The sequence below is a fragment of the Petaurus breviceps genome, unplaced genomic scaffold, assembly GCF_028583685.1.
Source record: "Petaurus breviceps papuanus isolate PSGF00001 unplaced genomic scaffold, PetGlider_PUasm1.0 91041, whole genome shotgun sequence".
Lineage (NCBI taxonomy): Eukaryota > Metazoa > Chordata > Mammalia > Diprotodontia > Petauridae > Petaurus > Petaurus breviceps.
In genome coordinates this window covers 28,686,088-28,704,317 of record NW_027187400.1, presented here as the reverse complement: position 1 = coordinate 28,704,317, position 18,230 = coordinate 28,686,088, and the positions used below count along the sequence as shown (strand labels likewise).

At 43.6% G+C, this 18,230-nt stretch overlaps 1 protein-coding gene across 2 annotated transcripts in view; it reads right to left on the bottom strand.

Moving 5' to 3' along the window:
• DNAJC11 (DnaJ heat shock protein family (Hsp40) member C11) overlaps positions 1 to 15,999 on the bottom strand; it is a 74,420-nt gene extending 58,421 nt beyond the window's left edge. The window contains exon 1 of one of the 2 annotated variants that reach the window (XR_011166565.1): positions 15,840 to 15,999. Coding sequence is in view for 1 of the 2 variants with exons in the window: in XM_069078710.1 (XP_068934811.1) it covers positions 15,840 to 15,911 (72 nt within the window). In the remaining variant the exon portion in view is untranslated. The remainder of the gene's footprint in view (positions 1 to 15,839) is intronic. The other variant, XM_069078710.1, reaches the window with a different exon arrangement.
• Positions 16,000 to 18,230: the final 2,231 nt, after the last annotated feature.

Sequence of the window (18,230 nt, the reverse complement as noted above, 5' to 3'; positions counted from 1 at the left end):
ACTTTGAATTAGTGACACATCAGGGGAGATAATCAATGTCTGCCAAACAGAAATAAGGACCAAGTTAGGAAATGAAGAGCCACTCTTTTTATCTTTTAGCAAGGAAAATGGAACTTTGGGTCAAGCCTATATAGAAATTCTTCATTTATCTTGGGGTTGCAAGATGGCTATGAAGATCTGGATTTACACAACAAATAAATGAGGCAATGATTGGGGCAGTTATGTGGCACACTGAGTAGAGCACCAACCCTGGAGTCAGAAGGACCTGAATTCAAATCCAACCTCAGACACTTAACACTTATTAGCTGTGGTGACCTTGGGCAAGTCACTTAACACCAACTGCCCTGCCTTCTCCCCTCCAAAAAAAAAAAAGACAAAAAAATGGAGTGATTATAATTGTTTTACAAAAGGATGATCTTTTAACATCTTTTAGTAAAAAGCAGGGATAAATGCAAAGTCTTACACTTGGATTAAAACATTAAATTCTACAAATACAAAATGGGAGAGGTGGGACTAGTCTGCCACTGAGAAATGTATAATCTTGCTGAAGAAGAGGATTATACAGGAATAAGAAACAGTAACCTAACAACACGACAGCAGATGATAATGCCAGCAGTTAGAAGAATCTGAGAAGTCTTCATGGAAGAGGCTGAGCCTTAAGTTGGCTCTGGAAGGATGGGACAGGACTTGGATAATTGGGGAAAAAGGAGTCTTCACTGCAGATGGGGGTGGGGTGGGGTGTGACAGCATGAATAAAGCAAGTACAAAAGCAGCTAAAAGCATGATCAGAGGAACCAGATCAGATGAAGTGATGAATTCATATGGAGAGTAGTTAATAGGAATAGGATAAGGACAGAATATAGAAGGCCTTGAAAATTAGGACAAGAGGTCTGAATTTTATGTCATAAGCCATGAGAAGTCATTAAAGATTGTGAGTTTAAGGGGTTCTTGATAGGCATATCTTGTTTTGGATGACTGAGAGAAGTGACGTAGAGAATGAGGAGCCTTTTTACTAGAAAGACTAGTAAAGAGGCTAGGCAGGTAATCCAAGTGTTAGATGGTGGGCATCTGGAGGCCTTCAAGCAGTGGTTGGGTAACCACTGGCAGGTTACGCGGTAGAAGGGATTCTTTTTGGGCATGGGTTGGACTAGATGGCCTTTGAGACACCTCCCAACTCTAAAATCCTATGATTCTATAATGGCCTTCGCCAAGGAATAGCAATGGAAATGTTAAGGGGTCAATATGAGATATATTTTGCAAGAAGGCACCATGGGATTTAGTGACTGACTGGGTATATGAGACAGCACTTGCTATAGTGGTAGTCACACAGTAGGTACTTAATATACGGATTGCTTGAGGATGAATCAAAGATGTCTCCAAGTTCTCAAGCCAGTAAGTGAGCGAAGACTGGCATCCATTAACAGAAAAATAAATTGAGGGGCGGCTAGGTGGTGCAGTGAGTAAAGCCCCGGCCCCGGAGTCAGGAGGACCCGAGTTCGGTTCCGCCTTCAGACACTTAACATGCACACAAAAAACTAGCCATGTAATCTTGGGCAAGTTACTTAACCCCAATTGCCCTCCAAAAGGCAAAAAAAGAAAAAGAAAGAAAAAAAAGAAAAGAAAAATAAATTGGAAGAGAGAGCAAGATTTGAGAGGTGGGTGATGGATTCAGTCTCTAGTAAGTTGACTTTGAAATAAGAATGAGACATGCGGTTGAGATGTCCAGTGGAATGCTAGAAATGCAGGCCTGGAGCTAAGTTACTGGGCCTGGGGATAGCGCTCCAAGTTCATTTGCGCAGCCGTATCACTACCAACACTCAGGTTTGAGAGAGAGCATTTTGACTTCTATAATTCTCAATGATCAATACTACTGTAGCCCATCCTCTTACTGATTTATAGGAACTTCAATGTTTTAAGGTTCATAATTTCACTGGTGTGGTGCTCCCTCTACCAATGAAGAGCACAGCCCTCTCTAGAGGGTCATTAAGAGTAGCTGGGGCCAACTTAGTGACACACTTCTCCTAGGTAGCTTGGATCTCTGGACAACAGAAACACAGTCTAACACTAGGCTCACTGATGTAAAACTATTTCCCCCCTATTTTATTTAGATACAAATAAACAAAATATTTTTTAATATTGTAAATATATCACATATCTACAAATATATTTTACAGGATGCTTTTAGCTCTACATCAGTCATTTCTTGGAATTCCATTCCCATACTGAACTCTCCCTTAGAACAAAGAAAAAAAAGTAAGCAAAAACCAAAACCCAAATCCGATATAGTGACATATAGTGACCCCTCCTGACAAGGAATATAACATATTCCTCCACCTTTCTTCTGTGATATTGGGGGCATGGATATTTTCTGACAGTATTGGTGGATTACTCAGAATTTTGCCTTTTTTTTTTAATTTTAAGCAATCAGGGTTAAGTAACTTGCTCAAGGTTACACAACCAGTTATTTCTGGGTGTGGTGCTGAGTGTCTGAGCCCGGGATTCGATCTCCAGGTCATCCCAACACTGGAGCCAGTGCTCTTACTCGCTGTGCTACCTGGCCACCCCTAAGCAATTGGGGTTAAGTAACTTGCTCAAGGCTACACGGCCAGGTGCTTCTGGGTGGGTGCCAAGTATCTGAGCCCGGATTCGATCCCCAGGTCATCCCGACACTGGAGCCGGTGCTCTTACTCACTGTGCTACCTGGCCGCCCCTTGCCTTTCTTTTAGTGGCATTTTATTCACACTGTTGTAGTTTGCTACTCTGTAAATTGTTCTTTGGATACTGTATACTTCTGTATCAGTTCATACAAATCTTCTTATGTTTCTGTCTACTTTATATTCACTATTTCTTAATATGCAATAATATAGAAAGCTATTTTTAAAAGAGTTTTTACAATTCCTATATTTTTCTAGATTTTAATGTGGTTGCATACATCAAAGGGCCCCCTGGATGGAGTCCTTCCCCTACTTCAGGGGCCCCAACCTTTCCCTGACAGGAATCTACTTTGGTCTTGCTCCAAGTCTTATACCTGTCAAAGAGAAGGATGTTAAAAAGGGAATTCACATACTGGGTGTAATACTAGGAAGATCACCCTTTGATATCTGCCTGACATAAGCACAGGACAAATGAAATTTATCAAACACATAACACAAAGAGGTGGTGCAGATAGGAAATACAAATGTATTTTTAATAGATCTGGAGAAATTTATGAATGAGACTGCCTATACAGAGGACAGAACCAAGATGGCAGAGTAGCAGGAAGAATTTCCCTCAACCCAAACTCCTCCAAAGAGATCTAGAAAATGTGCCAGACTGGATCCTGATGGAGAAATCCAAGAATAAGGCAGTGAGACATTTTTCCAGCCAGGTTGGTACAGGAAAACAGAGAGGTCAGCAGATACTAGGGTTTGGCCAGGACTGCAATGGAGTGCCAAACCTGGGAAGAATATGCACTCAGCAAGACAAAATCTCTGATGGGCACTGTGACCTCACACAGGTGATAGGAAAAGGTACCAACTGGCAGCTTTGTCACTCACTACCCAGTTTCAAGTCACAGACCTAACAATAACTAAGGAGATGACCTGTCTCTAGAGGGTGCTGTTCCAGGACAAGGAGCAGTCTCAGTATACCTGTGTGGTATATTGAGAAAAGGGGCAAGTTCAGATGCCAGCAGCAGCTAAGTAGCTTGGACCCTCGAGAACAGAAAAGGATATAAGTTTCAGTTTTTAATCCAATTTGAAGCCTACAGAGGGATAAGCAGGGCAGGTATCCCAGACCAAAGTAAAGCCTGCAGTTCTGTCATTCTGAACCAAAAGTACTTCCCAGGTAGATGACAGCAATCAACTACTGCTCACTTGTAAATTAGTTAATGATAACTGCATTGATCTTACAAGGTTGTGAAGATCAAATGAGATAATATTTGTAAACGTGCTTAGCACAGTATCTGGCACATAGTAGGCATTATATAAATGCTCTTTCCCTTTCTCTTCCTTGTTCAGACCCAAATGCAGGTCCTGAACTTTCAGAGCTCAGACCAGGGGTGCAACAATCAAACTTCACCTTGGATCAGACCACTTTGGAAGTACCAAAAACTTGAGGTTCCCAAACTGTCCCCAAGAACTGGGAATAATATAACATTTAATGTCACAAGAAAGCAGCAGGAAGACTAACCAGAACTCCCCTCTACAAGTGTACAGAACTCCAGTCTTAACATCAAGTCCAAAGTCAGGAGTAGGCTGGAAAAATGAGCAAACAAAAAGAATCCCACTATAAAAAGCTATCATGGCGGCTAGGATATTTGAAACAAACTCAGAAGAGAATGACTCCAAAACAGCTTCAAGTAAAATCTCAAAGAAAAATAAATCATGGGCACAAATTCAACTAGAATTTCCAGAACAAAACAAGAGTTTAAAATGCTTTTACAAATGAACTGAAGGAACTAGAGGAAAAAAATGGAAAAGAAACAAGAGCTACAGAAGAAAGAATTGGAAAGAGATTGTCTAGATAGCCCAGTCCCTTCAAACTCTAGGATTCCACAAACCGCAAGACTGAAGGAGCATGAAAAGAGAACAGGTAAGGGATGAACTTTGGAGGAATAGACCCCTATTTGTATTTTTGTCTGCTACCACCACAAGAGGGAGCAACTTCAAGAAATGCATTATCCACAGCACCGGCCCTGCAGTCAGGAGGCCCTGAGTTACAAACCAGCCTCAGACACTTAATGCTAACTAGCTGTGTGACCTTGGCAAGTCACTTAACCCCAACTGCCCTGACTTCTCCCCTTTGAAAAGCAAACAAAAAAAAAATTCCTTTTATAGTATTTCTCCTAAAACAATCTGCTTTATCAGATGTCCCCATGGTTCAAGTACTCTGTGATAGAAGACCTAGGTTTGATTCTTAGCTCTGCCATTGTGTGGCCTTAGACAAGTCCTATCTTTTTTAGGTCAGCGTTTCCTTATTAGAAAAAGGAAGGCAGAGGAGGTGTGCTAGATGGAACCAGTTCTAAATCAAACAATCTCAAAATGCTAACACAAAAGGACATCCTTTGAAACCAGTGCACAGTAAACTTAGGACAAATAAAACTTGTTTAAACTATTTACTCCAAGAAATAGGCAAGTCATTTCAACTTTCTCAGTCTCAATTCCCTCATATATCAAATGAGAGTTGGACTACATCAGTAGTGTCAAACTCAAAAGAGAGCTTATGACAGAAAATCACATACTAACATTATCTATGTTCTGTTGTATTTTTATTTATTTTGTTAACTATTTCCCAATTATACTTTAATCTGGCTCCAGTTGCATCAGAGATCCCATTCCACCTCTAAATCCAATGACCTTAGTCTAGGAAGGATATATAAAAATGGCCTCCAAAGAGGCTGACTATAGCTGACTACTCAAAGAAACTGAGCTGTACCTCAATTTTAAGACTGATCATTATCTTCCTGCCCAAGTACATTCTCTGGTATCTACTGGGCCAGAAGTACCAATTGGGTGGGTGGACCCTGGATGACAAGCTTTATCTTCCCATGACAAAAAACCAAGGCTAGAGATAAGGGGAAGAGAACTCATTCTCTTTTGGTTCCAATACCCTTCCTTTTGGTTTTCAGCACATTTTAGCTACAGCTGCACATATGAAGCCAATGTTTTCCCTGAATAAGCCTATGAGAACTTGGAATTTCTATGCTGGGCCACTGGATCAATGATGTAGGGTTGGAAGGTACCTCAGGGTCATTTCATCTAACCCCCTCAATAATTTACATTCTGTTGGGTGGATACAACATGTTCACAAGAAAGTAAACACAGATGTATACAAGGTAAACACAAAGCTGTTTTTGGTGGTGGTGGTGAGGGCACTAACAACTAGCATAAATAGGAAAGGACTCTGGGAGGTGACAACACTTAGGTTGAGCTTTAAAAGGAGTTAGGATTTTAAAGAGAGAGAGAGGAAGAACATTCCAAGCATTGGAGCCCTTGGGAAAATGCAGGGAAGTGGGAGATGGAATGTCATGTACAAGGATAGCAAGTAGGCCAATGGGCTAGAATTTGGAGTGCCCAAGATGGAATAACATATAATCAGACTGGAAAGATGGGTTCTGTAGGGCTAGACTGTATGGGGCTTAAAAAGTCCAGCAGGACAGTTATTTCATCCTCAGGATTTAGGGGCCAGTGTAGAGGGAAGTGGCCCCATCTCTGCTTTATGACTGGTCTGAAGGCTATGTGGCATGGAAGGATCAAGTTAAGGCTAAGGACGAAGATGGGCAGAAGGAAAGATGCTAGTAGAGAAGGAAAGCTGAAAATTAGGAAGGGAATGGGGATAACTGAAGCAACGAGCTCTACATGATCAAGGGCACAAGGAGGGGGACTGGCCTAGTGACAAGGGCCACCTCATCTTCTGAGACTGTAGAGAAAGAAGATAAAATGAAGCATGATATGGAGAAGATATGAAATGTGCTATTTGGATGCAAAGGGAAGCCTGGACAAATTGGGTAAAATATTTGTTCAAGTCATCTTCTGAGAAGGAGCAAGTATGGAACAGCTGTTGTGGGAGTGTGACAGAGTGAATCAGGGAAGAAGAAAGGGTAGCAGTGCAGCAGGGAAGGCCCAATTGAGATCAGACAGCATAAATGTAGAGTGAACCTAGCCAATGTGGTTGTATAACTTTCTCTAGTGATATATACAGCAGGACTCTAGGGTTTGGATTTGGAGAAGGCTAAGTGGTGACAAGACAATGGGATTCAAGAGCAGAAAGCAGTACAGAAGATTAACTAAAGGATCAAGATTTTGAAGAGAAGAAAATGAGAGCAAAGCAGAGGTGCTAGCCTAAGGCAGGGCTGTCTGCCTGGAGGTTACAGTAAGCCTAGAGAGTTGTTTCGAGGTGGGAAGCACAACAAGGAAGGAAGGACAGGTTATATACATGGTCAAAGGAATTTCAGATGGGATGTGGGCCACTTGTGGGTGATGATATCACAGATATGACCATCCCTACATGTGGGCGATGACTCTGAGGGCAGAAGTGAGGAGGAATTAAGAAGTCTCTTGATGACTGTGAAAAAGGAGAGTGTGAAAACTGGCTCAAAGCTTAACATCAAAAAACCTAAGATCTTGGCAACTGGTCCCATCATTTCCTAGCAAAAGAGAAGAAATGGAAGCAGAGTCCAATTTTATATTCTTGGTCTCAGAGATCTCTGCAGATGGTGCCTGTAGCCAAGAAAGTACACAATGCTTGCACTTCAGAAGGAAGTTCTGGCAAATCTGGACAGCATACTAAAAAGCAGAGACATCACCTTGCCAACAAAGGTCCATACAGGCAAAGCTACAGGTCTTCCAATAGCAATGTATGGCTTTGAGAACTGGACTATAAGGAAAGCTGAGCATCTCAGAATCAATACTTTCAAACTGTGATGCTGGAGAAGACTTTCGAGAGTTCCTTGGACAGAGATCAAATCACTCAATACTTAGATTAATTCAGGCTATTAACTGGAAGGTCAAATACTGAAGTTTAAATACTCTGGCCACATAATGAGAAGATGGGACTCACTGGAAGAGACCCTGATGCTGGGAAAGACTGGAAAGAAAGGAAAAAGGGACGGCAGAGAATGAAATGGATAAATAGTGTCATAGAAGCAATGAACATGAGCTTGGACAGATTTTGAGACACAGTGGAGGACTGAAGGGTCTGGCATGCCATGGTCCATGGGGTCATGAACAACTGCAACTGAACAATAACAATGCATGGGTGAAGCAGAGGGAAGGTAAACATCATGAGAGTCAGAGAGGTGGAAGAACTGAGAATTAAGGAAATCTGAGGGGACATTAACATACAAATCGAAGTCCCTGAGGATAAGGAGAAGATTGGAGTAGAAAGTAAGACTGTGATACAGACAGTGAACTCCTTGAAAATGGAGGGAGAATGAATGACCCAGGGAGATCAGTCAATCAGCCAATAAACATTTATTAAGGGGCGGCCAGGTAGCACAGCGAGTAAGAGCACTGGCCCCAGAGTCAGGATGACCTGGGATTGAATCTGGGCTCAGACACTTAGCACCCACCCAGAAACACCTGGCCATGTAACCTTGAGCAAGTTACTTAACCCCAATTGCTTAGGGGTGGCCAGGTGGCACAGTGAGTAAGAGCACCGGCCCCAGAGTTGGAATGACCTAGGATCGAATCCAGGCTCTGATATTTAGCACCACACCCAGAAATAACTGGCTGTGTAACCTTGAGCAAGTTACTTAACCCTAATTGCTTTAAAAAAAAATAAACATTTATTAAGTACCTATAATGAGCCAAGCTAAACACTGGGGATACAATGGCAAAAAACAGAAGTGTACAATCTAAAGCTGATGAGTAAGAAGGATAGGGGGAGAGTGAGGAGTGTGGCAGTGAGGAGCAAGAAGCAGGCCTATCCCTCCTCCTGGCCTGGTGTGGGAGAAGGAAGACTGAGGGAAGTACTGGAGAGGGTGGTGAGGGATACAGGTCTTCTGAGGGGAGCCAAGTTTTCACAATGTAACAAAATAGAAGGTTGAGAGGAGGAAATCTAATATAAAGGGCAGTTTATGAACAATAGGCTGGAGGTTCAGAGGGCACACTGGAAAAGAGAGAGTACTTTGGTCATACCAAATCTTATGTTACTCTCTTGACCTTCTTATACTATATTCCTGTTTGACTTGCAATTTCATTACTTAATGAAGTGCTCCTAACTTAAGAGATTGCACTGTGTACTGTTCATATGCAAAAATTTTCTTGACTCAGCAAACGAGTCAAGCAAAAACAGAGATGATATTGTCATATCAGAAAAGATCCTTCTCAGCTGAACTCAGATGAACTGCAATGACCAGTTCTGGTCCCAAGAACAGATGGTGAACCAATGCTCGTCCCTCTAAGGAGAAGTAGAAGATGACAGTGGTAAAAGGGTCATGTACTGTCAGGTACAGATGGCCGGTCACTTTTACTGAAAGGTTTTCCTTTGCTGGGGGGGCGGGGCAGGGAGGGGGAGAACATCAGGGAAAATAGAACACAAAGTATATCAACATTCTTTTAAAAAGAAGAGATCCTGTTCCAAGCTGTGAACTTTCCAAGGGCATAGAGACTGACTGAGTGTTGTCCCCGTCTGAGGAATAGGAACAAATTAATCCAACTCCTAACAGCAGATACACTCTTTTGTTATTCAATTGTTTCAGTCCCAGCCTCTGTGATCGCATATGGGGTTTTCTTGGTAGAGATACTGCCATTTCCTTCTCCTGCTCATTTTACAGATGAGAAAACTGAGGCAAAAAGGATTAAGTGATTGCCCAGGGTCACACAGCTAGGAAGTGTCTGAGGCTTGATTTAAACTCAGATGAGTCTTCCTGACTCCAGGCCCAGCTCTCTATCCACTGTGTCACCAGAAATACTTTAGAGTTAAGTAAAGCATAAGCTTTCTTGTCTCATCTTCTCTTCCCCAGCTACATAACTGGACCCATAACAAAGGCTCTATGGAAGGTTTTATAACATTATAGAATCTTCATTGGATCTAACCTAGCGATCCTGCAGTTTGAACTCCCTGTCCCCTGTCCCCCACCCCCAATACACGAATCCACTCTACAAGGGAAGACAACACAGTTGTATAATGGGAAAAGAAGTGAATTTAAAACCAAAAGGCCTTGGTTTGGGGCCAGGGTGTGTGCCTTAAATGATGTTGGCCAAGACACTTGTCTCCTCTGGGTCTCAGTTTCTTCACTGATAAAATGAACAGGCTCCACTTCCAATCCTATATCCTCCCACCCTAGAAGTCACAGGATCATAGGGGGAGGCCTGGAAAGGACTTTGGAGGCCATGGAGTGCAATGACTTCATTAGACAGATGTAGCCCTGAGAAGTTACATGACTCCCTGGGGTCCCACAGGTATCATGCATTGGTGACAGAATTAAAATTCAGGTCTCCCTGGCTCCAAGTCTATCACTTCATCTTTGAGATCACCAGGGCTACCTGTTAAGACATGTGACTTAACAATCTGAGGAACTTCTCACCAGGAAGAGGCAGGATAAGGACTTAGTCTAGGAGGGTCCTTTTTGAAGTATCAACTATTTCAAAAGCCAGAAAAATAAAACAATTATACAAATTAGCTTTTATATAAATGGGCAGCAAAGGGAGAGATCCTACTGATATTGATGGGCAACTGTGAGAATTCTAGAAGGCAGAACTCTTTAAGAGATTTCTAATATAGGGAATGCAGAGGGTAAATTTTAATAACATGACAGAAATAGCTTTTTAAATAATATGCTATTTAAAGAAAAGAGCAGAGACCTATGACCTAGGGAATAAAGGAATCTAGGCCTCTCCTCTAAATTCTGGCTTACTGAGGGGTGATTCTTTTCCTGTTCCTTTGTTCCCTTAATAATTTATTATAAATAATCCTGAACATCAACAAAATTAAACTAACTTTGCAACTGTTTAAAATGCCTCTCTTGGATAACTGCCTTGTTGTGGCAGAGGGGCTTTTGTAGCTCAATGAAACTCTGAGCTGTGTCATGAGGGGTTACCCAAGACAGTCATGTTATAGTAGAGTTCTGACAAAAGGTGATCTCCTGGAGAGGAAATGGCAAGCCTTTCCAGATATCTTTTCCAAGAAAACCCTATGAACAGTATTAAAATGACTGATAAAAGAGATGACACCAGAAGATGGGCCTGTCAGGTGTCCAACATACTACTGGAAAAGAACAGAGGACAGCTCTCATTTAGTTTGTCTGGGTCAAAGTCTAAAGGAAACTTAGTCGTGGATGTGTCTGGTGACTATGAAAAGAAATTCCAAATGCTGTAAAAATCAATAATGCATACGAACCTGGAATGTAAGCTCTATGAACCAAGGTAAGCTGGATGCAGTCAAACTGGAGATAGAAAAGACTGAACATCTTGGATGTCAGTGAACTTAAATGGATAGGAACAGGTGAATTTAATTCAGGAGTTCATTACATATACTACTGTGTATACCTTAAAAGAAATGGAGTAGCCCTCATAATCAATAAAAGAGGGAGAAAAACAGTACTGGGGCATAATCTCAAAAACGACCAAATGATACCTGCTTGAATACAAGGCAAACCGTTTAATATCACAGTAATACAAGTCTATCCTTTAAACCCTCATAATGAAGAGGCCAAAGTTGATCAGTTTTAGGAAGACCTACATCATCTTCTAGAAATAACACCAAAAAAAGATGTCACATTCACTACAAGTGGAAATAACAGGTAAGTTTGGCTATGGAGTAAAAATGAAACAGGGCAGAAACTGAGTTTTGTCAAGATAACTCAGTCAAAGAAAACACTCTTTTTCAACAAACAAAAAGGTGACTAAACACGAACATCAACATGGTTAACACTGACATCAGACTGATTATATAACCTGCAGCCAAAGGTGGAAAAGCTCTATACAATCAGTTAAAGCAAGACCTGGGGCTGATTGTGGCTTAGATAATGAACTTCTTATTGAAAAATCCAGACTTGAAGACAGAAGGAAAACTATAAGACCATAACATAAGTATGATCTAAATAATAACCCTTATGAATTTGAACTGGATCTAAGCCCTCCTTGGAAGGACAGTTCTGGCAAATATGGACTGCTTATCAAAAACAGAGAAATCACCGACAAAGGTCCATATAGACAAAGCTATGGTTTTCCCAGTAGCAAGGTATGGCTGTGAGAGTTGGACTACAGGGAAAGCTGAGTACCACAGAATCAATGCTTTAGAATTGTGGTGCTAGGGGTGGCTAGGTGGCGCAGTGAATAGAGCACCAGCCCTGGAGTCAGGAGGACCTGGGTTCAAGTCCGGCCTCAGATACTTAACACAAAAACTAGCTGTGTGACCTTGGGCAAGTCACTTAACCCCAACTGCCCTCCAAAAAAACCCAAAAGAATTGTGGTGCTAGAGAAGACTTGAAAAGAGGGCAGCAGAGGATGAGATGGATAGACAGTGTCATGGAAGCAATGAACATGAGCTTGGACAGCCTTTGGAACACAGAGGAGGGCAGAAGGGTCCTTCACTATGGTCCATGGGTCATGAAAAGTCAGACATGACCAAATGACTGAACAACAGCAGCAACAACCATGAAATGTCTTAACAAGAGGACTGGGTGTTGGACTGGAGCTCAGAAGACCTGAATTTTTTTAATCCTGCTTCAGAAATTTATTAGCTGCATGACTCAGGGTAAGTTCCTTCCTTTCTCTGTGCTTGAATTTACTCATCTATAAAACAAGGGAGTTAGGCTGGCTGGCCTGAGGCCCCTTCCAGTACTAAACAGTCATCATCTACATATATTATCTCTCTAAACCTTCATCACAATTCTTTGTCCATTCATTCCTCCTCTTCTATTGTAGTCATTAATATATACTTTGTTCTTGTACTAATTTGGAAAAATGAAATCACACCCATTCACTTTTATTGGCAACTCCTTTTGCCGAGAAGAAAAGAATAACATTGAATAAAACTATGATAAACTAATGGCAAATCCAAACTGCCTATGATTTACTGAATGTGCTTTTTAAAAATTTAGCATCTGTAAAACATAAGTATGACATAAAACAAGAAATCTAGTTTGTTCTTTGCAGTTTATGCTAAATGATTTTCAGACATTAAGGGAATTTTTATAGAAGCAAAGAATTAGGACTGAAATCTATTTTAATTTTCTATAAAACTGTATAGATCAACAACATAGTGATTCACTATGAAGGAATTCTTTCACCAAGGTACAGGCACAGAATCAGTCGGATCTTGAGCACCTCTCACTAAGCATCTGACACACTCAATGAGAAATGCCCAGGGAGTCATAAATCACATTCCCAATGGGAGATGGGCTAATGAGGACTCCACTTTGAAAAGGGAAAGTCTAAGATACACAGGGAAAGTGAGTCGTTAATAATAACTGACATGCTTGTCATGCTTTAGAATCTGCAAGGCACTTTCCACACATTTTCTCATTTGAGTCTCACAACAACCCTGTGGGGCAGAGGCTGTGGGAATTATGCTCACCTAAGAGGTAAAGAGATCATGGTTCATTATAGACTATAGGATAAGCACCTAATATTCAAAATACAATTTGGTTGTTTGACTGGTCTCCTGTTTCATTCACTAGACTATAAACTTGAGAGAACATCTTGAATGTGGAAATGGCTTAAAATGAAATATGATTTCTGTACAGTTCATCTCTCAAACTGCTTCCACATGAGATGTCTCAAAAAGAGCTGGTGAACACACTCAGCTCTGGAACTCTGAAACTACATAACTGAACAGCACTGATGTGAATGAATTCCTTCTGCCACAGTTCCACTCAAGCATCAAACTGGAGAAGACAAGACTTAACAGCCCAGAGAATCAGAGACATCAATACCATGTTTCTGTCAACTAAACCAGGTCTCAAAACTCACCCTGATTATAACCAAACCACTAAACCTAACCAGTATTAGGTCTGGATCCTCACCAACATAGTGCTTAGCACAGTACCTGCTACGTTTTAAGTGCTTAATAAATGTTTACTGACTGATCTCAGACATGACCTCTAGAAAAGATCTTGATTCCCAAAATCGCTTGGTTTCCCTACTTTTCTCCTATGATAACACAAGACAATCTCAGCTAAAGGAAAAATAGAGGGAGGCCTCAAAAGTCTCAGTGTGGATTTAAGCTTAGATAGCTTAAATACAATGGGAATATCGTGCAGAGATGCTTTCTTTGGAACCAGGATGTCTTCTTGAAAAGGATTTCATCTACAACCACATGTGTGATATAAAAACGAACAATGCCAAGGAAGATGGAAGAAGAGGGAAACTGTGATTCTTCCTTTCATGCCTGATAATGGAACAAGGTTAACCAAATGCCAATAGCCCTGTCATAGTACAATGAAGAGTGATGAATTTGTTGCCAGAGGGCCTGGGTTTGACTATACCTCTCCAAGCCTCGGTTTCCTCAACTGTACCATGATGGATTTGGACCAGATGATCTCTAGGACTTCTTCAGACTCTAAACTGGTGCATCCACATTTGCAAACTGTTTAATCATGACTATTTAGCTACCAATAGCCTTACAAATAGCGACTCGTCCTGAACAAGGACAGATTTTTCTCCATTGAAGAGTAACTGGGTTGAAATCACTTATTCCAGCAGCTGTGTACTTACTAAAAAGAAGAGTGGCTGAGAACATGTTTTAGTTGTGAGGACATTTTTAATATCGACATAAATGAGAATCAGAGTGTCAGAGCTGAAACAGCCTTAGAGTCTACAGACTATGAACACTATCAACTTAAAGACTAGAGCCTTTAAAAAGTGTTCTCCTTTTACAAATGAAGAAACTGACTTACCCAAGGTCAGAGTCTGAATGTCAGAACCAGGATGTAGAAGTGACAGGCTTCAGTTGTGGTCTGATAGGGTAATACTATCCAGGTGTGCCTTTAAGGGACAACGCAGACTGCCTAACACTGGCAAGATTTCGCTTTTCTGCCAGAATACATGGGACACAGAACTAAGATGACACAGAGAAGCAAGGCCAAGCAATGCATGACAAAGTGAGAACAAGAAGTCATAGTACCTTTGCTCCCCATCATGTCCTTGGCCAAGGTTGTTTTTCCCTGATCAGTACAAAAGGACACCTAATGTACCAAGACTGACAGGACTGTGGAGGCAGATCTAGAAGGACTATAGAAATTGTCAGGGGATAGAGGAAAGAACACTGGCTCCAGAGTCAACAGACCTGGAATCAGATTCCTCATCTGATGCTTACTATTTGGGTAACCTTGAGCAAGATGACTCATCTCCCTGGGTCTCAGTTTCCTCATCTGAAAAATAAGCGGGTCAGACTAGATGGCCTCTGAGGTCCCTTCTGGATCTAGATTTGAACAGACCCTACAACAGATTAGGAAACTGAGGCGCAGAGAAGTGACTTGTCCAAGGTCAAACAGGTGGTAAAACAGATGGAGGAGCCAACCAGATTCAAACCAAGGTCCTCTGATTACCAATCCAGTCCCTTTTAGAAATGCTTATTAATAGCCTTTAGAGGGCAAAACAAAACAAAACCAAAACCCAAACCAAAGCACCAAAACACTGATCTTAAAGTCAAAAGCCCAGGCTCATTTTCCCTCTTCCATATATTACTTATATGACCTTGGGTAAGTAATTTTTGAGTATCAATTTTCTCATCTGTAAAATGGAGATAATCACATGTGTACTTCCTACGTCATCCTGGCTCTGGAACTTATTACTATTAGTGTGATCCTGTGCAAATCACTTTCCCTCTACGGGCTTTTGTGTCCTCGTCTGTAAAAATGAGAGTATTAGACTACAGTGTCTCTGAAGCCCCTTCAGCCCGGATTGTTTTGAATTCTCAGGCCCTTCTCGCTCCGGAAGCCCAGGTTCTAAGATCCCTTCCAGATCTGACATTTATAATGCTCTCAGGTCCCTCCCCAGGTGAGACATTCAAGGCTCTCAGGTCGCTCCGCTCCCCACGTGAAACATTCAGTGCTCTCAGCTCCCTCCCTGGGTGTGACATTCAATGCTCTCAGGTCCCTCTCGAGGTGAGACATTAATGGCTTTCGCGCCACTCCCCAGGTGAGACATTCAATGCCCCAGGTGTGACATTCAAGGCCCTCAGGCCCCTTCCCCAGGCTGTCCTCGGGCGGCCGGGCCAGGGGACGCTAGACCACCGGCAGCCTGCGAGGAGAGTGACGGCAGGGCCGGCGTGGGGGGGGGGGGAGGGGGGCCCTGCACGCGGCCTCCCCGTCCTGGTCGCTCCCGGGCGCCCGGCAGCGGCGGCGGGGCCCTCGGCCGGAGCAGCGCCCCCTGCTCGCCCCCCTGGAGGGCTCGGCGGCCCGCGGGCCTCACCTCCCGGCGCACGTTCAGCAGCGAGTAATAGTCTTCGTTGTCCAGCTCCTCCTCTAGCAAGGCCGTCGCCATCTTCCCGACCTTTCACCCCGGCGGACGGGAAGGTACGCTTGCCAGAGGAAGGCGTGACACGTCCTCTTCCTCCCGCCCCGGAACCTGAAGGGCCCGGGCTTCGCGGAGGGACGGCGCACGACTCGCCACAGCGGCCCCTGGCGGCTCGGAGCCGCGGCGCAGGCGCAGGCGCGAGGACCTCTCGGCCTCCCCTTCCACCTGCCAAACCAAACCCAACGGTGCGCATGCGTCATTGCCCTCGCGTCTGGAAGCCAGGAAAGGGAGGAGCCGCCAGGATGAGGGCGGGCTGCGACCTAGGGACTCACTGACCAACTGACCCGACCTCCCTGGGGGCCTGGCAGTCCTCCCCGTCATTGCTTTCTTTACCTATCAGTTGTTACCGCCCCTACCCCACCCCAGAACTTAATAAACACGCCCCTCCCCCTTCCTCCCCCCCAGGACTGGACGCTCCTTTTTCCAGCCCCGGGAACCGAGATGCCCCGGGCAGCATCCGAGCATCCTGGGGGGGTCTGCAGCTGATGCAGTCCTTGAGGGCCATCCTATGCCCCCTCCTCCTTTTACACTGCAGGAGACTGAGGCCCAGAGAAGGAAGGGACCTCAAAACTCATCCCCCACTCCATTTTACAGAAGGGGAAGTGAGGTCCCGGGACGTCCTATGGCCCTAGCTCTGGAGCTGGGCGATCAGCCCACTCCCTTCATTTCAGAGGAGGAAATCGTGGTCCAGAGGGGAAAGGGACTGGCCCAAGGTCACACGGGAAACAGGGGACAGAGTCAGCATTTGAACCCAATGCTCTGGCTTTCAACTCTCCAGGACCTTCCTGGAGAATGGACCCTTGCACATCCTCTCCCCATCCTCTCCCCTCCCCCCCCCCCCCCCCGGTCCTGCTTTGCCCCCGGCCCCGCGCCCACCCCCCCCCCTCCCCCCCCCCCCCCCCCCCCGCCCCCCGGTCCTGCTTTGCCCCCAGGGCAGAGCTGGCTGATTCATACACCAGCCATGGGGAGAAATGAACCCTTTCTCTCCTCCACCTCTGAAGCAGGGAGATCTTCCAAAACAGGCAGAACCGCCCCCACCTTTGTGGAACTCATCCAAAGCCCCAAATTATCCCCCACCCCCGACAAGAGGCTTCTGTGGTCCCCACCTGCTGACTTCCCTGGGCTGTTGCTTTCATCTGACTGCTCTGTTGGAAATCCTAGAGATGCTCCGGGCTCTGACCCCAGCCTACCCCGCCAGGCTTCCCCTTTCCCCTCCGTCTCTTGGCTACCTCATCCAGGCTTTTCCTCCACGGATGGGCAGGAAGGACTTTCTTGCCTCGGTTTTTCATTGCTGCCATATATTTTATGAACACCTTGTCATTATCTTGCTGCCTGCATGTTGAGGTGGTGCCCATTTGGTTCCCCAGCATAATTGTCCCTGGCAGCCTTTTCCCTACCTACAGCCCCATGTTCCAAAGAGACATTTTCATGTAAATTTCTACCTCATAATTTGGCTGTGGAGCCTAATTAATTTAAACCTGGTGCCTGTCGTTTTGGTGAATTATTAAAAATGTCTTGGTTACAATAATCTGAATTATTCAAGTATCTTAGAAATTACACAATTGTCAGGAGAAAGGTGGGCAGGTCTTGCTGCCCTGCTTTTGATGCCGGTTTGGTACATACTGACCTGTTCTAGCACCTTAGCATTTTGCAAGAATGTTTGTTGTTCCTAACTAACCATTGCTTCCCAACCATCCTAGTTGCCCTTCACAAGTAGGCCTCCTGGGAAGCTTCAACCACCTGCCTACAGATTTGAGAAGTTGATTTCTTTCACTTTCTAATTTTTGTCCAGATGTGCACCATATGGGCCTATGTGACGTCCCTTCCAGTAATCCAGCCCTCTTAGGATCCTTTAGCATGAGACATTTGAGTGCATTTGGGACATGGTGTCTAGGAGTGTTAAGTCAATTCTGAACAGATCACCATTCTAGTCTAATGAATTAAGTGCTACTTTCTTTAGATAGGAGAGCATTCCTCCCCCAATATTCCCCATTAGCCTTCATAACTACCATCATCTATCTAGTAATTTATAGGGCTTTTCTTTTTTCTCCTCAAAATATTAGATTCAAGGGTTGAACCACATGATCAAATTTTCTAGCTTTTTTGAGTCTTTTATATAGTGAAAAAAATTTATACTCCAAAATCCACAATTTTGAAATGGATTCCTTTTCCCCTTTGGATTTAAGAATATTAATTAGGCTGGAGAACCTGTTCAGACAGAAGAAGCTTAGGTGGCTCAGTGGAGAGAACATTGGGCCTCAAATCAGGAAGATCTCAGTTCAAATT